At 33.4% G+C, this 27,530-nt stretch overlaps 3 protein-coding genes across 5 annotated transcripts; 1 reads left to right on the forward strand and 2 right to left on the reverse strand.

Moving 5' to 3' along the window:
* Window positions 459–3,258, reverse strand: LOC109341019 (somatic embryogenesis receptor kinase 1-like). The gene is made up of 6 exons (XM_019578810.1): window positions 2,901–3,258; window positions 2,743–2,814; window positions 2,490–2,633; window positions 1,466–1,537; window positions 1,295–1,366; window positions 459–775 (listed from the first exon to the last, which is right to left on the reverse strand). Exons 1-6 carry the CDS (start codon window positions 3,119–3,121, stop codon window positions 703–705), a joined length of 654 nt encoding a protein of 217 aa, XP_019434355.1. The 5' UTR covers window positions 3,122–3,258; the 3' UTR covers window positions 459–702.
* LOC109341032 (protein argonaute 4A-like) lies at window positions 7,384–17,257 on the forward strand. 3 transcript variants are annotated; one of them, XM_019578824.1, is made up of 22 exons: window positions 7,384–7,476; window positions 8,904–9,176; window positions 9,259–9,464; window positions 9,539–9,760; window positions 9,878–10,014; window positions 10,101–10,198; window positions 10,286–10,383; window positions 10,515–10,674; window positions 10,797–10,913; window positions 10,996–11,103; window positions 11,405–11,467; window positions 11,563–11,676; window positions 11,760–11,925; window positions 12,019–12,131; window positions 14,385–14,522; window positions 14,653–14,783; window positions 15,012–15,077; window positions 15,800–15,975; window positions 16,067–16,140; window positions 16,493–16,587; window positions 16,698–16,729; window positions 16,829–17,257. In XM_019578824.1, exons 2-22 carry the CDS (start codon window positions 8,907–8,909, stop codon window positions 17,002–17,004), a joined length of 2,760 nt encoding a protein of 919 aa, XP_019434369.1. In that variant the 5' UTR covers window positions 7,384–7,476; window positions 8,904–8,906; the 3' UTR covers window positions 17,005–17,257. The 3 variants fall into 3 exon arrangements, with proteins under 3 accessions (XP_019434369.1, XP_019434384.1, XP_019434376.1); XM_019578839.1 differs by having other exon boundaries at window positions 7,412–7,449; window positions 8,903–9,176; XM_019578831.1 differs by having other exon boundaries at window positions 7,418–7,469; window positions 8,901–9,176.
* LOC109341026 (la-related protein 1A-like) lies at window positions 19,300–27,069 on the reverse strand. The gene is made up of 14 exons (XM_019578816.1): window positions 26,483–27,069; window positions 25,334–25,853; window positions 24,981–25,146; window positions 24,373–24,463; window positions 24,169–24,240; window positions 23,014–23,546; window positions 22,254–22,323; window positions 21,859–21,963; window positions 21,431–21,762; window positions 21,134–21,277; window positions 21,000–21,063; window positions 20,352–20,497; window positions 20,134–20,238; window positions 19,300–19,937 (listed from the first exon to the last, which is right to left on the reverse strand). The coding sequence occupies exons 1-14, from the start codon at window positions 26,738–26,740 to the stop codon at window positions 19,781–19,783; spliced, it is 2,763 nt and encodes a 920-aa protein (XP_019434361.1). The 5' UTR covers window positions 26,741–27,069; the 3' UTR covers window positions 19,300–19,780.

Raw genomic sequence — 27,530 nt, forward strand, 5'->3', positions numbered from 1 at the left:
ATATTTATCAAGCCAATATTAGCATAATCAAAGCTAATTGATTGATATAAGGAGTTTGTCTACTAGTATGAAGCTCCACTAGATATCCATCAAGACCAAAATGTCAATGATTTGGTTTTTGTAAACGATACTTGTTGGGATGGACAGTCACGCACTTTGAAATGGATTATTTCAACGATAGTACCAAAAAAAGTCAATTGATTGAGAACCACACAAACCATTCCCCAAAATAATTGCCTATTACATCTCTTCAGGCTAAAACTGTCTCCGCCTAGCTGCAAGTTAGCATTCCCTTAACACAATATAAAATGATTTAGAATTTTAAATACTAAACTTAGCCATGGCACACAACACTGATTTTAAGCTTATCCCTAGAAGCTAATACCAGGCAAAAACCAGCAAGAGTTGGATATTTGAAGGAAATGGTACTCCAATAAGACAAGAAACAGTATTCTAGATAAGAAACAGCAAAGCTTCACAGATATTTTATAGCTAACCAAGTCCATTCATTTCTAGTATTGCATCAATAGATATTCATGATCTCAAAACACTGTTGGAAGATCACAATATGTATGTGAGATTTACATATATGAGGGAATTAGATTTACCACTGCCCATTACTCTATGAGGTAATAAACTTAGATTTTAGCATACATATATATAATTGAACGCACATGGAAAGATCCTGGAGCATCATGTTATTCACGAGCAGTTTGTGACATAAGGTACGAGTCCCAGCAACTCTGGACCTTCCAAACGGGGGTTGTTCTCAAAGCTACAACATTCAAACAAAACAACAATAAGTAACGGGAAGGGAAAAATACAGCCATTTTGCAGAAAATGCTCTAGCTAGATTCTATAAGGCGACTTCAAATTGATTCAGAATCAATGCACCAAAAAGTGAAGAATAACAACTATGACACGACAAGAAAATCCAATATAGTTTCCCATTATCACAACTATATTTCACCAGCTACCAGGACTGCTCATCGAATAGCATATGGCTGCGTCGGGGATCTAATTAAATCAAAAATTCCATTCCTATTACTGCACAATAGGAATGGTGATTGTCTACCCATTGTATGTCATCAAACTCATTCTATACAACATCAAGCAGAGACATTACATCACATTTCAGCAGGATCAAATGTTCAGTTTTAATTACTCTGCTCCCATGAAAAAAAATGTATAGGAAAGAAGAAAAGGAAAGCAGTAACTGGCATGAATAGCACCACAAGGAGAATAAGAAAACCGCATGCTTAGAGATAATTAGATAGGATATTTTGGGACCTACTTATTCAACGGAATATGCTCAAATGGTCCAGTGGTAGGAATTGTTCCACATAAGTCATTGTTGGAGACATCCCTGAACATAAAGTGAATGGTTAGGCTCTTCGTTAGCACACATCTTCATGATATCACTATATAGTTTTATGAATCCTTAGAAGGCAAGAAAATGACTTACACGACTTTAAGGTTTGGAGGGCCAACAAGTTCCTTGGGGATTGGGCCAGTTAACCGGTTGTCGTTAAGTCGTCTGCAAAGAAAAACTGATAAGAAACATGCACACTGCTTAATAATCTATCCACAAAATAATTACGATGAAGAACCGAAGACTTATCAGCAACGTGGCAAGTTATGTGCCATGTCTTGCATGTCAAGCTGATAGACTGGCAGCTTCCCAACAGTTAAGAATGGGATTAATTAATAATTCAATTTCCTACCTATCTCAATTGAGTGACTAATTTGACTTGTCTTCCCAGAGTCAGTGGAATAAATTTCAGCCTCTGGTAAAGCTAAAAGGCCAGATCAAAGAATTTAACTCCAAAAAATATGTATATGGTTTTAGTTAGGTCATTCACTCACTAGCTTAGTAATATAATTCAGGTTTGTAATGAAGGATCTCGGGATGCGCTCAGTCACAGTCCATGGAACTAATAGATTGAGAAACTTTATATTGTAACAGAAACTTCTAAATTCTTTAATTTGCTTTAATTGAATCACATTGACAAATGTTATGACTTTAAGAGTCGTGATTCAGGCATCCAACCTTTATAAAATCAGAATTAGTAAGTATTAATAGCCTTTTGCATAGATATATAAAATTGAATTTTCAGATTTGGCTTTAAAATAAAGAATCTGTGTTTTCTATAATATTTAGTTCTTCAAATGTTCTCAGTAAACCATGCATCCAGATATGACCCAAACAAGTTCTACAATACTTGTCACAGAAAGATTTGAAGTATTTTCTCTAATCCAAAGTCAAATCTAAACCAGTGTAGTGAACTGAATCTAAAATAGTTCAGTGTAGAAATCTAAACAGTAATTTTGTTTCAGTTTGGTTTTCCATACTGAACTGAACCATGAACACCCCTGATCTAGATCCTTAGAAGCAAAAATAGCAATTCAGATTAAGATAATGAACAATAAAAAGCCATATCCAGTTCCAACAAGCTTAGCAAGAGTATTGATAGATTAACCAGACTCACAAAAATACAAGATTCTTCAGATTCCCCAACGAAGGAGGGATAATTCCCGATATGTTGTTATTGTACAAGTCGAAACTAACAAGATTCTTCAAGTTTCCAAGCTCTGGAGGAATAACTCCTTGAATATTGTTTTTGTATAGTTCACTACATGAACAACAACAAAAAATAAGAGAAAAATCACAGTAACATACTTGAAAGTTGAAATCAATAAAAAATAGTAGAGAATATTAAACTATGATTAGTTATAACATACAGATATTGTAGATGTTCCAATTTCTCAAGTTCAGGTACCAAATGACCAGATAAGTTAGAGTTACCAAGATCCCTGTGTAAAAATATCATAACATGAATTTGAATAGTGAATAGTGTATAATAACGAAATAGAGAAGGTGATAGAGAAGATGAAATTACAATCGAGTGACACGGTTATTCTGATTACAAGTGACATGGAACCAAGTACAGGGACTAACGAGTGTGGGATCCCAGCTCTGGAGAACGTTATCGGGATCGGAGAAGCTCCGTTTGAGTGCGTAGAGAGCGTCACCTTCGGAATTGGCGGAGACGGAGGAGAGAACGGTGAGGGTTACGGAGAGGAAGAGAAGCAAAGGTGTGAAGTTCGATGATAGTTCCATGGCTGAGGAACGAAACGGTGTGTTAGGGTTTGAGTAGTTGTGGAGAAGGTGAAGGGTTAAGGTGAAGATCAAAGTTAGAGACAAAGATACCTACTCCTACCACTCATCCCAACCCTACCACCATTATCCTCCATTACTATAATCATCACACTCTTCAAAAAAAAATATTCTTTTTTTTTATTTCATCAACTATTCATTTAATTATTATTGATTTTTATGTGTATAAAAATAATACAATACAAATGAACGGTAAATAATTTATAATAAATTTCACTCAATATTACAGTATATAAATAAATATGTAGTAACTTTGTATAATCTTTGAGGAAAATCTAGTCATCAATGATGTATAAAAGTTTTTTATATTATCGCAAAGACAATAAGTATATCCTTGTACAAGAAGATAATTAATTTTCTCCCACAAATAAAAGTATGATATGTGTACTATTTTGTTTAGTTTTAAAAATATTTTTATAAAAAATAATTAACATGTCATGATCCAACTTATCACAATTAAACCAATGAGTCTTTCTGGTAATGGTATTCTCACAAAGGATCTACAAGTAAAGAAAAACTGTATGTACTTGATATTATAAGGTTTATTTATACTTATATTACATCATATCATTCATATATTATTGTTTTTTCAAATATAACTAATATAAATAAGTTATAGAGAATGTACTCAATATTTATATTTTATACTATCAATGTTAATATCACTATGTTTATAAAATTGCTGTGGAAGTTTATAAGGTGAATGAAAAACTTTAATTTATTAAGTACTATGTCAGCATTCAAATAATAATTGTCATCTCTGGTGAATGAAAAACTTTAATTTGTTAACTTTATTTCAACACTCTGATTTAAAATTTTCCTAAATCTACTTGGTGTTTGCTGAAATGGCAAATTTGAAACAATATATTAATTGCAGAATGTGTGGTCTAACTTTAGACACTATAAGAACACCAACAAAATCAAATAGAAATTAGTGACTTTAGTTGTCATCTCACTGTAACACAAACATTAACATACAAATATTCACTTTTATTTTAGAATTAAATGTTTCTATAAATAATTATATATAAAAATATATTCATATTAAAATTAAATGAATTTGAATAAATTTCTATAAATAATTATATATAAAAATATATTCATATTAAAATTAAATGAATTTGAATAAATTTTCTCTCCCCTACTTTTCTTTCATTCACTTTTCACTCCTACCAAACATGGCATTAAAATTGAAAGCTATCCTTTGCTTAAAATGTATAAATAGTGTAAAGTCTATGTATTGACAATATAAAAATTTATACATAATTAGTATATTATATATTATTTATTTGTATTATTTTATTTAGAAGCCAATAATAACTAAAAATGATTCTAGATGATATAGTAAGAATATAAAAAACTTTTACACTATAATTGTATACATATTTTTCTCATTTATGAAACATACTCAGTGATGTAACTCCATATCTATACTTTTATACTATATATAAAGCCAAAACATGATGTAACCACCACCATGACATAATTTATATATTCCTATTTACCCTTCAAAAATTTAATTTTAAAAAATCATATAATCCTATATAACCACTTCAAATATATTAACTATAAGTTGCATATCTATACTACTTAATAAAGGAAAAACCTAACCTAACTTTCATGAAGTTATTTTGGGTTTTCCTATTTCATATTTTATAACTTTTAATTTTATTGTATAAGTTACACTTTCATCTTTATATATACTTATACTACTAAACATTTACTTCATATTTTATAACTTCTAATTTTATATTTATTTATAATACTATATTAATTGTGTTTATTCGAGTGTTGTAATTGAGTGATATTGTAATTGTAAGATCTTAATTTAATATTAATATTAAGCCTCAATATTCAAATAAGTGATATAGTACTCTTATTTAAATAAATATAATTATCTCAAACGAATATATATTCAACTGCAAATTACAATATATAATACAACTTAATATGTAAAATACACATTACAAATAATAGGAAATCGGGTTGACAGGCTTGTAGTTATTAATAGAAAACACCCAAACGAAAATGAAAAGTTCCGAAACTAGTTTCATTTTAATATTTCAAGTTGAATTGAATTTACTTATCAATATCGTGCATCAATCATTCGATTGAAAACGGACAAATTAAATCTCAGACTAATATGGTATAATAGTTATACCCAAAATACATTTTTATTAGTGCAAACTGACAAAATTCCACTGATTTATAAGATATTATACATGCTAGACTTTAAAAAATTTAAAAATGGCTATGACTTAATATTTGTTTAAATGTTGCTACGAAGGATTGAATACAATATTACAGTTTTTTTCGGGTTTCGTGAGATTATATAAATAAAAATATTTATGTTGTTATTAGTTTTTCATCTTTAAAATTAATATGATATATATTTAACTCCATCCGCATATAATTTTGTCGACCAATCATAGTAAATGAGACTTTTTTTAGACAATAGAGTTACTCTTACTTCATTATAAACAGATTTGCTAGAATAAATTATTTAATAAGATTAGGAGTGAAATATTTATGCAAATTGTGAAAAGTATTAAATTTAATTGATATGTTATTCCTTATATTTAAGAATTAATTCTTATATGGAATATAATTGATGAATAATATAATAATAATTTTTGTTTAGTCAATATATATATTTTTCTTAAATTAAATAATATATTCTATATATGTAATATTTAATATACTTATTATAAAAGGAAATAGACAATGATATTAAAAGTAATATCATATATACCATCAAAAAATAAATAAGTAATAAATAAATATATATATATCTAAAATTGTAGATGTTTATGACTAAAGTTGGTAAAACTAATAAGTTGTTACAAATAATAAGATAATAGTGACTCAGATAATAATTGAGAATATAAACATAAATTATAAATAAAATCAAATAAAATGAAACTAACTAAAATCTAAATAAAATAATAAATTATGAATCCAAATATATCTAACAAGTTTCTTAAGCTAAACTCATTAAGGTTTAAGTTTGTTATAATTTCTTAAATAAAATTATTTAAATAATTATATAGGTCCAGAAAAATCATTGAAAAATGTTACGAATTACAAAATTGGCAGATATAATCATCATCTGAATGATCATCAATGTAAAAATAAGCTAGTGCTAATATAATCAAATCCACATTATTGTTGATAAGAAAACAAGTCATAGGTAACATAACTCGTGAGAGAAAAAAAATATCAAAATGATCGTTGATATGAAAATTATCATATTCAAATAAATGAAAAAATAATTTTTTGTAATGATTATGGCATGAAATTTGGAATTGTTAGGTTAAAATATAAGAATAAATAAATACTAAAAAAAATTATGACATAATATAAGACATATGATTAATTAGATTTCCAAATTTTTAACATATAGACAATGAAATAGCATCCGATACAAATCATAGATGATAAAAATGCAATAGTAGCATGTAGTTTTAGGATAATAAACAAATTCATCAAACAAATTATAAATCAATTAAATCAATCTATTATAGACATAAAATCAGTTACAATAAATGAATAAATAAAATAACCAAAATTCCAAATAACAATGATAAATAAAGAAGTAAATAGACCAGATATTTTGTTAAATATACAAAAATGCATAGTTTTAGGATGATAAAAGTTAATCAAATAAAATAGAGTAAATACTAATTTTAGTTTTTTTAGAATATTTTACGACACTTGATAGAGACTATTTGACCTGAAAAAGACTAATTTAACTCACATTTGAAACTTTTGGAGACCATTTTAGATTTTTTTAAAAGACTAAATTGGTAAGATAAAAAATATGAGTAAATTCAATCATACTATAGACATAAAATCTGTTACAATAAATAAAATAATAACTATGAAAATAACAATAGTAAATAAAGAAGTAAATAGAATAGATATTTTGTTAAATAATACCAAAACGCATAGTGAAAACGCATAGTTATTGGGTCCCACTGAACGACGCAATCACAATGCTCCACCTTTTAGAATCCCGTCATCCGGTCATTTATGACTCATTGCGTCATTCGTATCACATTTTCTTTTATTCGAGTCTAAGTACTAAGTCAATTCCTGATCAAATCTGAACCGTCCATCATCATCATCCAAATTCAACGGCTGTGATGCTGTAACAGTACAAAATATTTGTGCACCATCATCAATATCATTCTCTCTCCGCTATTAAAAAAAACTCACTCACTCACTCACACACACCATTTTCTCTTCGGTTATAGGGTTTCTCATTTTCTTCTCTGCTTCAAATCTCTCTCTCTTAGGTTATTTTTTTCATCTTTTCATATTTTTTTAATTATGAAATGTTGTAGTGTTGTTATTGTTTTTGCTTTTCGGTGCATGTTATTGACCTTGATTTTCGTATTTTTCACCGTTAATTTATGTTTTTTTCTTATTATGATGATGGAATGTTTTAATGTTGTTATTATTCGTTTTCGTTGTTTTTTTCGTTTTTGTGTTGATGTTTTTGTTCAGTGCATGTGATTGACCTTGATCTTCGTGGTTTCTCTGTCAAATTTGGAGAAAGAGGTATTCTCATGTGCTTCGTCGTCTTCAAATTAGGTTTCGCCGTTTCAACACTGAAATTTCTCATTGTTGACTTTGCACTTTTCTTTTTCTCTGGCTTTTATTTTTTCGTTGCTTCATTTATTAATTTTTTTTTGTAAAACTAAACTTTGGCGTATATCAGCTTCAACAATGAGCTATTTTTAGGCATTTGTATTTTTGATGCTAGGTCTTAGCTACATGCTTCATGATTTTTCTGCCATATGAAGCCCTTATTATTTTTTTTGTGATTTTATTATTTATAATAATAATAATAATAATATTATTATTATTGTTATTATTATTATTATTATAGCCGCACTTTTTGCTGTGTTGGGACATGTCACTCGCTGCATGTGTTTTTTCTCTGTATGTTTGTACACATTGCTTTCTGCCAAGTACTTATTTTATTTCAATGATTTTTATTTTTTCTGCTTCACTCTCCTTTTTTCTTCCCAAAGTTAATTGCATTCATGTTTTTTACACTGTGGTTTTAGTTATACTAGAGCTGTCTTATTCTTCTGTTTTTGTTTTTCTGAGTAGCTGTATTTCTACACGCATATCACTTTGCTCTTTACTTTCTTTATTTCAACTTTTTGTGCAACAGAGCTATTGGTTTTAACCCTATGTAGCTATGTTTTTTCCTTCAAAATTGTAATTGCATTAACTTTTTCCCGTATTTTTAGTTATACCAGAGCTGTCTTACTCTTCTACTACTGGATAAATTTGTTTGTTTGCAAATATAAATTTTATTTATCTATTTTTGGTTCAAATTCCACATGTTATTGTTATCATGTGTGTTTAGCACGCATTCAACATTTTTAGCAGAGACTCCTTTTTACATCTTTCTGTAGTTGCTCTTTTTCTTTTTGAAGATAAAGATTCATTTCAACTCCTTTTGCAGTTTCTTGTTTTGAAAATTAATGTGGTTTTTCTAAAAATATTATTTTGACATACTATTTCATTTACCTTATGATGCTAATAGTTAACCTTGAAGTTCACATTTCATTGTTTGCCTACATGTCCTTTTCATACTAGTTATTTGAGTTTTTTATTGTCCATTTTTAGCTTTCTCTTATTCACCTGGCAGTACCATTTTTGATTGGATAGTTTACTTATAAATAACATTTTTTCTTGAACTGTGTAGGACATGGATTTGTTTGAGACAAATGGTAATGGAAATGGTAATGGTAATGATGCTGAGGACTCCCTTCCTCCACCACCTCCTGTTGTGCCACTAGATGTTGTGCCAGTCAAAGCTGATCCGGAGCTCCCACCACCTGAGCCTATTAAGAAAAAGCCTTCTAGGGTTCCGATTGCCAGACGTGGTACTGGATCAAAGGGAACTAAGCTGCAACTTCTCACTAATCACTTCAAAGTGAATGTCAACAACAACGATGGACATTTCTTCCAGTATAGTGTATGATATTACCTTTATTTTTTTCTAGTCTTCTTTGTAAACAGTCAAACTTGACATTTTCCTGTATTTTAAATTTAAACAGGTTTCCCTTGCATATGAGGATGGACGCCCTGTTGAAGGCAAGGGTGTGGGGAGAAAAGTTCTTGATAAGGTGCATGAGACTTATGCTTCTGAGTTAAACGGAAAGGACTTTGCTTATGATGGGGAGAAAACTCTGTTTACAGTTGGTTCTCTCGCTCGAAACAAGCTTGAGTTTCAAGTTGTGCTAGAGGATGTTACCTCAAACAGGTTACAATCTTTGTAGTTGTTAATTGGTGATTCTATAAATTGGTTTATTTTTTAACTGTTTCCTTTTTTTGTAGAAACAACGGAAATTTAAGCCCTGAACATGGAAGTCCAAATGAGACTGACAAGAAGAGGATGCGACGCCCCTATCGTGCCAAGACATTCAAAGTTGAGCTAAGCTTTGCTTCAAAGATTCCAATGCAGGCCATTGCCAATGCTCTGCGTGGGCAGGAATCTGAGAATTTCCAAGAAGCAATAAGGGTGCTTGATATCATATTGAGGCAACATGCTGCTAAGCAGTATGCAACTTTTTGTTCCTATATTTGTTGTGTGATATTATTATTTCAATATTTTTATTTTTTGTCTGCATAGTGCCTTTTAATGTCCATAATATAGCTGTAAATTATTGGTTGCAGAGGCTGCCTACTTGTGCGCCAGTCATATTTTCATAATGATCCCAAGAATTTTGCGGATGTTGGAGGTGGTGTCCTTGGATGCAGAGGTTTCCATTCTAGTTTCAGAACTACACAAAGTGGCCTGTCTCTGAATATAGGTTTGATCTGTGTTATGTCTCGTACCTTCAAATTTGTATAATTTATGTTTGAATTCTATTTTAATTATATCCTCTAATTTTCTTAGACGTCTCTACCACAATGATTATTACTCCTGGGCCTGTGGTCGACTTCTTAATTGCTAATCAAAATGTGAGAGATCCCTTTTCACTTGACTGGGCAAAGGTAACTAAATTCTTTGATCATTCCTTATTGTTCATGATTTATGTTGAAGTCAAAGCAATATAATCCTTTATTTATTTCCTTAAACAGGCCAAAAGAACTCTGAAAAATCTCAGGATCAAAACTAGCCCATCCAATCAGGAGTTCAAGATTTCTGGGCTCAGTGAACTCCCATGCAAAGAGCAAATGTATTCTTCTATTTATTCAGTTAAACCCCTTTGATAGGGTGACCAATTATTATTTTTCTTCTGTGGTTGTAATCCTAGAGTTGCTTCTTACATTATGAATAAGGTTCTTAATGAAGCTGTGGGCATTGTAGGTTTACTATGAAGGTCAAAGGGGGAGCTGATGATGCTACTGAGGAAGTGACAGTTTATGACTATTTTGTTAAACATAGAAACATTCAACTTCGATACTCAGCTGATCTCCCCTGTATTAATGTTGGCAAGCCCAAACGACCAACTTACTTCCCCCTTGAGGTAGTTAAGTTCTCTGTTCTTGTGTGTATTACTGAAAATTGATTGCTACAGGTTGGTTTTAAAGGCTACATATTATTTTAATAGGATATTAATGTTGTTGCTTCCATTTGTGTTTTTCCTAGCTTTGCTCCTTGGTGTCTTTGCAACGCTATACAAAGGCACTTTCCACTCTTCAAAGAGCTTCTTTAGTGGAGAAGTCCAGGCAGAAGCCACAAGAGCGAATGAGGGTTCTCTCTGATGTACGTCTTTCCTAAATTTTGAGTCTAAAGATTCCAATTTTAATATGACTGTGTTTTAGTGACCTTATTTTTCTTTGTGTAGGCTCTGAAAATAAGCAACTATGGCGCTGAACCCATGCTACGCAATTGTGGTGTTCAGATAAACCCCAGCTTTACTCAAGTGGATGGCCGTGTTTTGCAAGCTCCAAGGGTATTTTTTATTCATTTGGTTGTTTTTTGTTGTGTATTGTCATGTGTTTCCTTTTAAAACAAAATACTTGTTGGCTTTTCTTGATGGTACTGAGAAATGTATAAATATGCTTTTGCATCTTTGACTGTACTATAATTCCATAGCAATTTATTATTTTCTTTAGTAACTCCTTCTGGAGTTGAAACTAAATGGCAGCTTTCTCTATTTGTTTTTTTTAAAGTGTACTCCAACATGGAAATTTGTTTGAAATTCTATGTTGACCTTGTTAAATGAATTTTTTTCATTAAATCTCCATGAACAGTTGAAGTTTGGCAATGGGGAGGATTTCAATCCAAGGAATGGGAGATGGAATTTTAATAATAAGGTAATTAATTCAATTCCGATTCTTTTTGTTGTTGGTATGATCCAATAGATCAAAAAATTGATTAGGAGTTTCTAATGACTTGTCTGCTTCTGCAGAAAATTGTTGATCCAGTGAAGATAGAGAGATGGGCTGTGGTCAACTTTTCAGCACGCTGCAATATGCAAGGGCTTGTGAGGGACCTGATCAAATGTGGAAATATGAAGGGAATAGTGAGTTCTTTGACTGCATATTGACTTTGGACTAAAGATTGCAGCTGGCTTAATGTAAATGTCTTGTTATTTACGTGTGGCAGATGGTAGAAGACCCTTTTGATGTATTTGAAGAAAATCCTCAGTTTAGGCGTGCCCCTCCTGTGGTTAGGGTAGAGAAGATGTTCGAGCATATGATGTCTAAACTTCCAGGGGCACCCAAGTTTCTTCTTTGTCTGCTTCCTGAGCGGAAAAATTCTGATCTTTATGGTTAGTGATATAACTGAACAGAATATGGTTATTTATTTTACTGTGCATGTGTTAAGTGCTTGTATTGATGAAATTTTAATTGGACATTTCCAGGACCGTGGAAGAAGAAGAATCTTGCTGACTATGGTATTGTTACTCAGTGCATTGCACCTACCAAGGTCAATGATCAGTATCTGACTAATGTTTTGCTGAAAATCAACGCTAAGGTATACATACTTTTTATTTGGAATAGTAGTTATTGTCTGTGTGCAGCTGTGTTATGTCTCGTACCTTCAAATTTGTATAATTTATGTTTGAATTCTATTTTAATTATATCCTCTAATTTTCTTAGACGTCTCTACCACAATGATTATTACTCCTGGGCCTGTGGTCGACTTCTTAATTGCTAATCAAAATGTGAGAGATCCCTTTTCACTTGACTGGGCAAAGGTAACTAAATTCTTTGATCATTCCTTATTGTTCATGATTTATGTTGAAGTCAAAGCAATATAATCCTTTATTTATTTCCTTAAACAGGCCAAAAGAACTCTGAAAAATCTCAGGATCAAAACTAGCCCATCCAATCAGGAGTTCAAGATTTCTGGGCTCAGTGAACTCCCATGCAAAGAGCAAATGTATTCTTCTATTTATTCAGTTAAACCCCTTTGATAGGGTGACCAATTATTATTTTTCTTCTGTGGTTGTAATCCTAGAGTTGCTTCTTACATTATGAATAAGGTTCTTAATGAAGCTGTGGGCATTGTAGGTTTACTATGAAGGTCAAAGGGGGAGCTGATGATGCTACTGAGGAAGTGACAGTTTATGACTATTTTGTTAAACATAGAAACATTCAACTTCGATACTCAGCTGATCTCCCCTGTATTAATGTTGGCAAGCCCAAACGACCAACTTACTTCCCCCTTGAGGTAGTTAAGTTCTCTGTTCTTGTGTGTATTACTGAAAATTGATTGCTACAGGTTGGTTTTAAAGGCTACATATTATTTTAATAGGATATTAATGTTGTTGCTTCCATTTGTGTTTTTCCTAGCTTTGCTCCTTGGTGTCTTTGCAACGCTATACAAAGGCACTTTCCACTCTTCAAAGAGCTTCTTTAGTGGAGAAGTCCAGGCAGAAGCCACAAGAGCGAATGAGGGTTCTCTCTGATGTACGTCTTTCCTAAATTTTGAGTCTAAAGATTCCAATTTTAATATGACTGTGTTTTAGTGACCTTATTTTTCTTTGTGTAGGCTCTGAAAATAAGCAACTATGGCGCTGAACCCATGCTACGCAATTGTGGTGTTCAGATAAACCCCAGCTTTACTCAAGTGGATGGCCGTGTTTTGCAAGCTCCAAGGGTATTTTTTATTCATTTGGTTGTTTTTTGTTGTGTATTGTCATGTGTTTCCTTTTAAAACAAAATACTTGTTGGCTTTTCTTGATGGTACTGAGAAATGTATAAATATGCTTTTGCATCTTTGACTGTACTATAATTCCATAGCAATTTATTATTTTCTTTAGTAACTCCTTCTGGAGTTGAAACTAAATGGCAGCTTTCTCTATTTGTTTTTTTTAAAGTGTACTCCAACATGGAAATTTGTTTGAAATTCTATGTTGACCTTGTTAAATGAATTTTTTTCATTAAATCTCCATGAACAGTTGAAGTTTGGCAATGGGGAGGATTTCAATCCAAGGAATGGGAGATGGAATTTTAATAATAAGGTAATTAATTCAATTCCGATTCTTTTTGTTGTTGGTATGATCCAATAGATCAAAAAATTGATTAGGAGTTTCTAATGACTTGTCTGCTTCTGCAGAAAATTGTTGATCCAGTGAAGATAGAGAGATGGGCTGTGGTCAACTTTTCAGCACGCTGCAATATGCAAGGGCTTGTGAGGGACCTGATCAAATGTGGAAATATGAAGGGAATAGTGAGTTCTTTGACTGCATATTGACTTTGGACTAAAGATTGCAGCTGGCTTAATGTAAATGTCTTGTTATTTACGTGTGGCAGATGGTAGAAGACCCTTTTGATGTATTTGAAGAAAATCCTCAGTTTAGGCGTGCCCCTCCTGTGGTTAGGGTAGAGAAGATGTTCGAGCATATGATGTCTAAACTTCCAGGGGCACCCAAGTTTCTTCTTTGTCTGCTTCCTGAGCGGAAAAATTCTGATCTTTATGGTTAGTGATATAACTGAACAGAATATGGTTATTTATTTTACTGTGCATGTGTTAAGTGCTTGTATTGATGAAATTTTAATTGGACATTTCCAGGACCGTGGAAGAAGAAGAATCTTGCTGACTATGGTATTGTTACTCAGTGCATTGCACCTACCAAGGTCAATGATCAGTATCTGACTAATGTTTTGCTGAAAATCAACGCTAAGGTATACATACTTTTTATTTGGAATAGTAGTTATTGTCTGTGTGCAGTTATTGCAAGTCTTGTTTTTCTTCTAAATGAAACTGTGTATTCTCGTGTAGCTTGGTGGGATGAATTCGCTGCTAGGAGTTGAGCATTCTCCTTCCATTCCTATCATTTCCAAAGCTCCCACTCTCATTCTTGGCATGGATGTCTCACATGGCTCTCCAGGGCAATCTGATATTCCTTCAATTGCAGCGGTAATTTACGTTGTGTTTATATGAAGTCTCATTTGTTTCTGAATAATGTAGATGATCATATTCAGTCTAACTATTTTGGTTGTCTACTTCTTCTGAGTGCTTGCCTGAATGCTGAGTGCCAAATATGCAGGTGGTTAGTTCTCGACACTGGCCTCTTATATCAAAATACAGGGCTTGTGTGCGTACTCAGTCTCCCAAGGTTGAGATGATTGATAATTTGTTCAAGAAAGTATCTGATAAGGAGGATGAAGGCATTATCAGGTAGATTTTTTTGTATTGTAATTTTTACCCCCACGCTTTCCTGCGGGGGAGGCTCTGGGTTATTGAATTCTACTGTTTTGGAGTAGCTAGCCCGTCTTGTGGTGAAACTGTGAACTAACACCTTAAGCAATCTAGTGAGAATTTTATTAATGATTTTAGTATTTTTCCTTTGACAGTGTGTGTTTTTTTACTCATATTACAAGAATTGATTGATTTTGTTTTCTGCAGGGAACTTCTGATTGATTTCTACTCAAGTTCTGGGAAGAGGAAGCCAGACAATATCATCATATTTAGGTTATTTTATTTGAATTTTTTCCTAAGTTTATTGCTTTTTTGTGTGTTAAGTTGAAAGTTTCGTTGTTGTCTTTGTTCTGAACTTTTACTATAAAGTGTCATTTTTTGGTTTTTGCTGCATTGTTTGATTTACCAATTTGAAAGATGACATTGTGTGGTGGCTGAAATAGATAGAGAAATATTTGGTTAGTTCAAGAGTCACTTTTCTATGCGGACTTTTCTGGGATTTTAAATGAAAACGTTCGCATAAAATAGGTACCTATTCTGCAGTTTCTTGTGATGATTTTAGTTTTTTTACTTATTATTGGTATTTGGTACCCTTGAATCTAAACCCGTTTTATGGATCTTGTGCAAAATTCATTACTGTGTCTGATGTGTTTTTTATTCTCATACCATACCCTTAAAGAGGTGGCAAGGTTGTTGTTGTTCATATCTTTACTCTTCGATGAGTTATTTACAAATAGTTAAATATGTATGAAATGTATATAATTGGCGTGATTCAGTGTTTGTATATAAAATAAAATTCATTGGTATTTATTACAAAATTGCATATTCATTATTCAATTTATATATTCTTTCAGATGATGTAAGGATGTTCTTTGTTATAATTAGATATTTCCTGCAGAATGGTTATTTTTTTTGCTTTTGAAGCATTATATCATGTGCAAGTTTCCCCCCATAATTATCCCCATGAACATGTATTTTTTTTGTTATGAATTTAGGGATGGTGTAAGTGAGTCTCAATTTAATCAAGTTTTGAACCAAGAACTTGATCAGATCATTCAGGCATGCAAATTTCTTGATGAAAACTGGGACCCCAAATTTTTGGTTATTGTGGCTCAAAAGAACCATCACACAAAGTTCTTCCAGCCTGGGTCACCTGATAATGTTCCCCCTGGTAGGTGGATTATTTCAAAGTTTGAGAAGATACCATAATTTTTCTCTCCAAAACTTCATTTCACCATTGCTTATTATTTTTGGTTCTGCAGGCACTGTTATTGACAATAAAGTTTGCCATCCTCGCAATTATGATTTCTATTTGTGTGCTCATGCTGGAATGATAGTGAGTTTTTGCTGCTTTTTGTATTCTATATTACACACACACTCGCTCTACCTTGATATAATTAGTATTTTAACAGTTGTGTCCTAGTCTCTCTATTATACATGTACCATTGATAGGCTGTTTTTTCCCTCTCACCTAGTTGAAGTTGAAGCTCTTTATGATTTCCACCCAATAGAAGTGACTTTTTTATTCCGAGTTGTGTTGATTTTGTGAAATAGATGATGTGAATATGTGCAAGGCAATTCTGGTTACAACTTTCTTTCATGTACAAGTTTACATGAGAACTGATGTTGGTGTTTTTTTTAATCTTGATATACAATTCTTAATCTTTCTTTCCCCCTTTTCTTCTCAGGGCACCACTAGGCCTACTCATTATCATGTTCTGTTAGATGAAATTGGCTTCTCTGCAGATGATCTACAGGAACTTGTCCATTCTCTGTCCTATGTGTAAGTTGAAGTTTAGTTATGCTTTAGACTGGTCTTTCTGCCTGATATCCTTCTAGGTAAATAATGCGGTATATCTTACAAAGTGAAAAAAATTGTTATATATGAAACAGGTATCAAAGGAGCACGACTGCCATTTCTGTTGGTAAGTTATTGCATACATTTCTAGCAGTGTTGTTATATTGTCAAAATTTTGTTGTTAGATTGTATTGTCTAAATAAAATCATGACAACCTTTTCTGCAGTTGCTCCAATATGCTATGCTCACCTTGCTGCAACTCAAATGGGACAGTTTATGAAGTTTGACGACAAATCTGAGACATCATCAAGTCATGGTGGTCTGACTGCTGCTGGTGCTCTTCCCGTTCCTCAGTTGCCTAAACTGGAGGAGAAGGTCTGCAACTCCATGTTCTTTTGTTGAGGCCCATGGTCTAAGAGACAAGTTATGACAGAATGCTCCTAGTTATAACATTATGATCCAAACTATCTAGTGGAACAGTTAAACTTTATAGTACTTATCTTGATAGCCCACATGCAGAACCATTTTGCACATTCCTTCAGATGTGTTTGGTCTTTTTACTGTTTTGTGGTAGGTTGAAGTAATTAGTAGGACATGTTTCTTATGGGCTCTTCGTGGCGCTGTTTCTTAATGCTTAACGTGTTTTTTGTGATTATCTGGTTGGATCCTTTATTTGAAATATAAAAGACCGTGGGTTAGTTTTTATTCTGGTCCTATATAGTAAGTTATGGAATTCTAAAATTTACTCAAGTCAATTCATTCCTGTTGCTCAAACAATCCGTTCATGTTTTGATTCAATACGGAAATATTTAGGAACCCCTTTATCATATTTTCTTAGAATTAACTTTACCATTTGATTACGCCTAAACATTGTGTTTGTCGTAGATTTAGGTAACCTTGGGCTAACAAACGGACAGATTGAACCATTTGCTGTTTAAGCCTCTCACCTGTAACCACAGTAATTATGCACCAGTATTTAGTCTGACAGAAATGAAGTTATCTGTGTTTACCAGTTATTGCTGGCACAAATAAATTGAATCAAACTCAATAAATCGTCTTACATGCATACACCAGTGTAATGAAAGCCCAAGTCCTCAAGAAAAGGTCTGTAATTCTGTTATTAACAGTTGAGACTTGGGAATGTTCAATGCCTTTGCTCCTTCCACTCAGTCACAAACTCTAGTAACAAAGGAAAGGAAAAAGTGTTCCTATGCTTGAAGAGTGGGGATTCACTTACTCCTCATCCTAGCCATCAATTTTAGGGATATAATAATTTAGATTTACTCATTAATTCAAACTAGTGGATTTTCCTAGAATTGATGGCTATGATGAGGAGTAAGTGAATCCATCCTCATGCTTGAAATATATTTTATATGTTGTGTAGGATTGGAATGAGGGTGAGAGACAAAATTACATATCAAGCTTAAGTTCCTTATTATAATTTGTATCAATTAGAAACATCTCATGGACCCTGGGTGCCTATGAGTGTGTGCAAGAGTTTGCATTGCTAATCCATTAATATATTGTTAGCTGCTGAACACTTGTTGGACCTAAGCCTGAATTTAACAAAAATCTCTTATGTCTTTATCATCAAATCCTGAGTCATGCCATGATGATGGAGAATCTGGGAATGGCTTTGTCCTTGGCAATGATGAAAAGTCTACATCCAAGAAAAGTAGTCTTCACAGAAACAAATAGATGACAAAGGTCAAAAACCAGTATTTAAGGAAGAAAACAAAGGACATATCAAAGAGGGTTTCATTGTATGTCACTCTTTCATGCATGTTGATCTCAAGTAGAATTTCATTATCATTTTGTGCATGTGATATCTTCAAATGGGACAGGTAGTGGTGGAGATGTGGAAATTGAAGAGGAACAAACCAATCAAAAGGTGGTTGAAGTTGAACCATATATAAAATGATTAAGTCTAAAATGATTGTCTTTGATTCTTCCAGAGAATGTTATAAAGCACATGTTATGAACTTACCTTGGCTATATTTTCAGTTTGATAATTATAAGAACATTGTTTACTAACCACTATCAGAGGCAAAGCTATGTTGTTTATTATCTTGTATGAAATTTGTTTTCAAGGTTTGGCTTTCCATTATTGCAGCCTTGTGTGCCAGCACTTTTTATCAGATAGAGGCCATTATGAACGACTTCATATAGCTGAAGCCAGTGTAATGTGTATGAAGCTGAAGCTATGGTTGAAGGTTATTGCTTCTGTAATATTTTCCGATGACCATTTCCATATGGTTAAGTTGCTATTTTTGTCCAAACTTTCTAAGAGCACTTGTGGTATTGTTTTATATGGTCAACCAAAAGGAAGATTGGCACATGAATCTAGAGGATTGGGGGAAGCCATGACTGTAGGTCCTTCCTGCCAATGTTAGAGGAAGGTAATGGCAAACACTAGAAAACATCTGAAGTACTACTATGTCATTCAACCGATTTAACCAGCCCTACCTAGTTGGATAAAAACTTGATTATACATCGTTACTAAAATGGATAAGATATCATCTCATTTATATTTCATTTCCACCTTGTTCAATGTGATGTGCAACCACATAGTCTGCAATGCATCTAGCATTATGGTTCAATGTTTCTCATACCAAGTGTGTTGATAGTATGTTTAATCTATAACACATCAAACTCAACGAAAACTAATGGTTTCTTAAACTATAGCAATTAGGTGTGCCACAAATCATTGAATAAAACAACTGAGCACATTAGGTTACAGTAAAATTCTCTTATTGTTCATCAAATCTGGCAAGAAATAAGTACAATCATCTTTCCCCTATTTTTCAACCCTTAAAAAATTAAACAAGGACCTCTTTTGCATATGCCACTCCTTCTAAGTCAATCATATGTACAACATTTTTGGAGACAATAAAAGGTGCCTTTCCAAAGTCTAAAAGAAAGGATGCAGTGTTACACCAAACCACAGAATGATCCATTCAAAGAAACTTTGAAAAGACTTGGCAATCAGCAACAACCCTCTTCAAGAGGCATAATCAGTCTAACCAATATAGGGAACAAAGAAACAATCTTCATCTTTTCATTCACAAACCGAAAAGCAGGCTAGCTGCTACTCCAACTCACATGTTAGTTCTTTTCAAAATTTGGGATGCCCATCAAAACTCTCTGCCATGTGATGTAGTTAGGCATAATGCTCAACCTAACCGGTGACCTTAACGGCTTCATCCACCTTGTTCTTCTCTTTAGCACGGAAATCGTCCAGACTTCGGTATTCTTCTTTTAGCAGCTTGTCAAGTTCAGGGTGTTTATTCAAGGATTCTTTCTGACCACGTGCCTTGCGATAGTGATGAAACGCCCTGCCAATATCATAAATATGAAAAAAGCTTAAGTCTTAAGAATGTTGTAGAGGAAAGAGCCCAAACAATCTAAGAACTTGGAACTTTTTCTCTTTATCTCACTGACAAATATCACATAAAATCGGGAAAACAATTGAATAAAACAACAAAATATAAATATGTTGTGAAATAATAGGCAAGAATACAATGGTTTTACCAATATTTTTCCAGGCCATACAGATTGCCTTTGTCGTAGAAGTCTAGAGTTAACTGTTCAAAATCCCTGTAGAGATCTTCTCTAAATTCCTTCTCCAAACCATAACTGAAGAAGCAATTATTCAAAATTCAGCAGAACTGGTATCAGTATAATCTGTTTCTCTCAATTAACAACAATTGAGTCCAAAAAATTGAGAAAAACATATCTGAAGTTGATACCTGTAGAACCTGAAAAGGCACTCTATACCATAATTATAATTAGCAGCAGCATCTTCCTTTGCTATCTTCTTAAATTCATTGTACATAGACGGAACAAACAGATCTCGAAGAAAATACGACCAGAACCTGTATAATGTATTCATTTCCTGCATACACATACAAAGCGGGGGAACTCCAACCAAATAAGCAAGTGTGTGGATATGAACAGAATATAACTTAAGAAACAAAAAATATTAAATTTGCTAATACAATGAAAAATAAATTAATGTGAAAACCCAAGCTAACAATGAAGATCACGGTAGTCTGTCCAGAACATTTAGATATGAAAGCTTCAAATAATAACAGTATTTTAAGTTAAACACAGAGTTATGCACCACTGTGAAGTGTAAAACAATATTGACGACGATTAGTGTAGTAACTAGTCCACAATATTCACAAATGAACTATATAACACCATGTCCACAAAAGAAGAATTTTAGGAGATAATTCATACAATCAATAAAAAAGGAAGTCGATAGTTAAACATTAGAAAGACAGTAGAGAGAAGGATTCAACCCGTATTACCAAAGTGGTCACCGCTAGTTTTATTTAGTTCATCAGTCAATATCTAAAAATAATTTTGATAGGAGCTTAAGAAATGAAGTGTACCTCACTGCAGCCAATTCCAAGTTTCTTTCTATCATTCAAGCATCGTTTGTGATACTTCAGGTACCTGAAAAGAAGAATATTCACATGAGAATGTCCTCCTACTTTTAACATACTGTAAGAGCATAATCACTTACTTCTGTTGTTTGAAACCGTTTTCTTCTAAAAGTTGGTGACTTGGATGCTGAAATGGTGGAAAGGACTTAGGTATGGAACCCACAGGTGGACTACTCCCAAAAAGACCCCCACTTGGTGAGACACTCAATTTCGAAGGCATGAGACTGCAAAATTACGACTAATATTGTAAGCACTTCTCAGTCATCAAACAAGGCAACCGATAATTACTTCATAATCTTCCATAAAGGAAAAGGTCCTAAAAAAGAAAGTAAAACAATATCAGTCATTAGCAAAGGGAACAATCATTCTCAACTTACCTGTGACTTTCAGGAGGCGTAGAACCGAAGAAAAACCCAACCGAATTACTAGGTGGGCTTTCAGATATGATTCCATGAGAGTTATGACCAGTTCCATGGTTTCTAAAATTGCTCGAGAAAAACCGATGGTTAAAGGAAGATTGTTGTTTGTGAAAGCCTTTTGGTTTCCTCCGAGAATTAACGCTTCCAGACTCATCAAGAACACCATTTTCACTGATATTCTCACCAACCTTTATATTGGATACAGCTGAAGTATGGCTTGGAGATTTCAAGTATCGGTCTTTGTTTTCATAGCTGTGTTTTCTACGATTAGACCGTCTATGTTTAAGCTCCTGTTCATAGTTAGGGGGCCAACTAAAAGTTTATAAAAGGAAGATGACGATGCACAAGATAAACAACTGGTAATGAAAGAACAATGGTGTCTCAACCTGCTCGTAGAAGTAAAGTCCATCATTTATTGCAGAAGCAAGCTCATTGGAAATGGATTTTGATTCTTTGTTGCTACTTTTAGATGCTTGTTTAAGATCACTATTCTGTACATTGACATAGAAACAAAATTAATGCAATCAATATTCAACTCATTATGGTTAATCCAGTATCTATAAAACCAAAAAAATAGAAATTACACTCTCAAGAGTTATAAATATGTATTATATAATCTGTTATAGCTATGCAGTTCCAGCCTTTATTTTAATTTTCATTAGTGTTTCTATCCGAACTATCTAAAAATGTAAAAGAAAAATTTAACTCTGACTTATAAGCCGGTGAACCTCTCGAGGAAAGATTAAAATATGAATTTAACCTTACTTATCATCAGCATTACCTGGGTAACAATTACAAGTTTCTGAACATCCTGTTCAACGACAGTCATCTCATCATCATCTTCATCGAATCTTCAGGGCAACAAATTCCATCAGATGAACGTTCAAACATAATATCAATGCATGCTTAATGACAATAGCATGACAACCAAGTAATATCATTCCATACAGGATGCAAAAAATAAAGAAAAGTATATCACAGCATCTCAAGATTGCTATTCGGTAATGTTAACTTGTAAATTTCAATCTTGATATTCGGTAATGTTAACAGCATCACAACATCTCAAGATTGGGAGCACATCTGTTGTCCCACACTTTGTGTCACTCCATGTGCCATGGGTTTATGATTGGTCAAAAAAATACCTAATAATTAAATTTTAACTTAAATATATTTTGTCTGACCAATCACAAGCCCATGGCACATGGAGTGGTACAAAGTGTGGGATAGCAGATGTGTACCCGTTTTTATTAGGCATAAAATGTACCACATTTCCTACAACAATGTTATTCACATAGAAGTTGACATGAAATATTATAGTGTAAAAATAACTTTAGCTTCTCTTCTCTAAGACAAAAATCCAGTTAAAGCGCAGCTCTGGAAGAAAATTGTTGTCCTGTATTAGGCATATTCCAAGCAAACCTTATAATGATAAGGATCTAAGTATAACAATAAAAAAATTGAGAAAACGAGTATAAAACATAGCGGGAAAAAAATTTAGTTTTATCTACATATCATTAAGAAAGTTTGGGACTATGCAGTACCCTTTAGTAGAAGAAAGCTCAGTCGTCTTTCGCTTCTGCTCAAGCTCTATCTCTTCATCAAACATAAATGTATTGGAAAAATCATTGGAAAGATCACTGATAGCCATATCAGCCAAAACATCTCCAGTCTCATTATCCTCAAATGTTTTGGTCTCAGTTTCTTGAGAGAGACCGCATAAACTATTATTAGCTGTGCTAAAATCAGAGAATTTTACGTTTTCACCAGTTATTGCAAGTGGTTTATTAAGGGAATGATGACCCTCAGTATCTTGTTCTTCGTTCGTTTGTGAAGCTTGTAATGTGTCCGTGTTTGACTGTACATGATCCACTAAACTTGCATTTTGAGCAACATCTTCCGGATTTGCGTCAGAGGCTTCCTTTGTCTTATCTTCAACAGCATCAGCATTCTCAAAAGAATTGGTAGCATCCTCCACAAGCTGGCTCTGTTGAATCTGAGCCACTGATGATCCTGAATCTCCGGAGGAAACTTGAATATATTGGGACCAATCTTTGTGTTTCCTTATCTTGTCACCCTATAAAAGTATAACAAGACACAAATAAGGGCTACTTTAAAAACGAAGAACCAAAAAATAAAGCAAATAAATAAATTCGACAAATTGGTAAGGTATCACCAAATTTCCTGGCCCATTATGATCCTGTAACATAAAGCTGGAAAAATTACAGACACCTGCTTTCAATTTAATAGATGTATTGACAAAAAAACAATTTATTCGAAATTGTCAATCGAAATTAAATGATCACTAGTTAAACAAAAGGAGGGAGTGTAGATGATTTAAGCTATATGTCGACCAAAAATATTTTAAATTTTCAAAAGAACAAGAACACCATTGACAACTGAAAAAGACGCTGTCATGTTGAATTTTAACTTCTGGCAAACACAAAATTACAACTCCAATTTAAAGAGAAATTTCTTCAAGAAAAAATATCGGTGTACTATTGTGACATGAGCATTTGAAATACCAACTCCAAAGATTAACATCAGAGATGTTCAAGAAATACAAAATAGTACCAACAAAAAATAAGCTTGGAACAAAAGTAACTAACGCAATGAACTGGATTATAGAGTTAATGAAAAGGCTAAGACTATAAGCAGACACAAATTTAGAAAAGTAAAACAACTTTTGTGAATATAACCTGCACTTCCACAATACTAGAGCTCTGAAGTGCATCAAGGATGAAAGCTATGTCCGTGCTCATTCTCTTAACCTACAAGACAATTTGTACCATATGATATAAGTGGAAAACTGTAAATAAAATGGATTGCTGAACAAACCATCATCAAGCATTCATAATGTATAGATGTAACATAACTGGAGGCAAAATTATATTTGGACATACCCTTTTAAAGCCAGCAACACTGGATATGGGAACCCATCCTTGGTCATCCATCAAGGAAATAAGATATTGGTCATGCTGCAGATTTTCATCACTGCCAAGAAAAGGCTCTGAAGTCAGCAGTTTGCTGTATGAGTAGTCTTTATCGTGCGAATTATTTTGTTGACTCTCACAAAGTATTTTTGGGTGAGCCTCGATGCAACGGTAACGTTGCTTGCCTTATGACCCAGAGGTCATGGATTCAAATCCTGGAAACAGTCTCTTCACCATAAGGCTGGGTATATCTACCCTCCCCAGACCCCATTAGGTGGGAGCCTCATGCATTGGGCCACCCTTTTTACCTCATTTTGTGTCACAACTCCCAACTTGGAATTTTTAGAAAGCAATTATTATTTTCTACTTTACTCCTTAAAATATTAAAACACTTCTTCATCTGAGACAATAATCCTCAGACATAGGTTTGATGTCTATAATGATATTTAGACATCACTGGAAACATCACCCTTACAATTTAGATAAGCATATGTGAGATGAAAAGAACAACTCACAGATTAAAATAAAGCAAGATAAAGATATAAAAGCCATAATCAACAATTAGGTAGATTACTCACCTAAAATAGTAGTCTATTTGTTTAACAATGCTAGTCCTCAATGCCATAGTTTCTGGAGGCAGTGAATGTGGTGCTGGGTTGACAGCATATGGAACAAATTGCTGAGGATGGAGTCCCCTAATGGAGCCAGGAGGTCCCATAGGGACACACCATAAAGGTGCAGGTCCTATACAGAAGATGAAAATTGAGTTACGGGAACTAACTGATGGAGAAATTCAAGGAGAACAGCAGAAAAAAAATCCCATGGAATTCAAGTGCGGAAATGCACAAGTCCATAGGTACAAAAGCATGCATATATATATGTAATTGCACAAAGATGCACATATAGAGAGGGCAGTGAATAGTAAATTTACGTGGAAAGCTTGGACCAATCGTGTAGCCAGGAGATGGACCATAAAATTGGGGTCTTATAAAGGGCCTAGGGCCCAAACCTTGTTGCATAGGCACGTTTGCTCTGGAATGAAAAGGCCTTTGCGGATGCCAAGCATGATTCAAATGATCACCTTGCTCTTGGATATTTGGTCTTCCACTTGAAGAATTAAAATTGAGATCCCCTTGGAATTGGGGCTGAGCATTTTTGGCATCAACAGCATGAGCAGGTGGAACAAAAGCTTGTCTTGGCGCCTGAGGTGCAGGCTTCACGGCAGGATTTTCAACACTCGGAAAAGGTCCTGGAACGGGTAGGAAGGCATACCCAGGAACTCCGATGTGAGGTGGAGGTATCATATGAAAGTATGGAGGACCTGGTGGATGATAAGCCATTGGTACCGGAATAGGAGGTGGACCGCTTGAGTTGCGCTTAACTCCTGGCTTTTGATAACGTGATGATGACAGCTTATGTGACTGGTTAAAGTTTTCAGAACCATTCGACTTCTGCGGAACAGCCCCATGCAGAGACAAAGAAGAAAATCAGTCAATAAAGAAGTTAAGAATCTGGTAGCATACAACTTACTTCTTTCAAAACAATAAAATAATTAACAGGCAAAAAAAAAGTAAGCACCTAAGAAATTTGACGAACTTTAGGATCCTATGTTATTTACTATATATCATCATCCAATGTTAATCTAGGAAGCACATATATAATAGACACAAGACATAGATATGACAAGGAACATCTACGTTGAGATATAACAAAATTCACAATGTAAGTGAAAGATGGATAGATTAAAAATATCGAGAAATACAGGTACTGCAAGGATGTTAATCAATAATCAGAATCTTGTGCTTAGTTACAACAATAAGACGTAAATAATGAATGTCAAAATTAGGCATAATACAAGTACACAACAATAAAAAACTGAAATGAAGTCAAAAAACATATCACATTAACATGAAAATCACAATCAGACATGATGTTTGTTATCCTAACAAAGAAAATTCACTTGAGACATACACAGTGTATGATACACTAATAAAAACGCATGCATAACTAAAAAATATCATTCTCTTAACATGAACTTTTTTCATTTAATAATGTTATCACAGATTAAAAACAGACTAACCTGAACAGAGGAAGACCTAGGAGCAATCTCACCGGTGCTTGTGACAGATGCCGCTGCATCTTGAGGCTTTGCAGCCGAAGCAATGTCAAGGGTCTTAGGTTTCTGGGCATCAGATAAAGCTGGCCAAGACTCATTACCCATCATCACAGACACATCAGCTACATTCCCATCAACCACAGGAGTCTTCTTCCATGGAGACTTTGGAGCAATAATCTCCTTATTATGATCCTCACCAATCTCCTTTTCAGCCGTCACCATAACTGTTTCTTACTTTTTCTCTCTCACCAATTACACAATGATTCAACCTTTATGACGACCCCAGTTATCAAATTAAACAAAAAAAATTGAAACTTGTGAGATAGTAAAGTAATGGTTGCATACAAATTTGATTAAGATGTAAATAAAACAAAAAAGATTGTAACTTTGCTGCAGTACAAAGAACCCTAGAGCTGAACGGAATGATATTATGGATTCCAAGGAGTTTTGAAAGCAAAAAATATAGAGTGAGTGTGGCAGTGACAGCTAAGAGTTGGAGTTGAATTAGGGTTTGGGAGTGTTATGAGTTTTGTTGCACAAAGTTATTGGGTGTGTGTGATTGTACATAAAGGGAGTGTGCCACAATATTTGACACATTCACATTATTTCTAATGGGTTGTATTTGAAGCATCCAAATAAAGGCCCCATCAAAATTAACTTGTTCTATTAATCAATTATTTGACAATAAATATATAATATTGTTTGTAAATTAATTTTAAGATTTTTATTTAAAAAATATATTTTTTGATTATCAAAATGATCCATAACTTAAATGAAACATATTATTTCTCATAAGGATTTACATAGTAAAATTAAATAATTAATATTCTAATAGACACTGAACTTGGATTAGTGGTCTAAATATCTAAAAATGTCAAAATATCAAAAATTTGATTCGTGAAAGCGACATATATTATGAAAATAGTTATTCACTCTAAAAAAGGTTAGTTACTTATTCATAGAGTGATAAATATCCATAATAATCCCTAAAAATAGTAAAGTTGGGGTTAGT

This window comes from Lupinus angustifolius, chromosome LG02 (genome assembly GCF_001865875.1).
Source record: "Lupinus angustifolius cultivar Tanjil chromosome LG02, LupAngTanjil_v1.0, whole genome shotgun sequence".
NCBI lineage: Eukaryota > Viridiplantae > Streptophyta > Magnoliopsida > Fabales > Fabaceae > Lupinus > Lupinus angustifolius.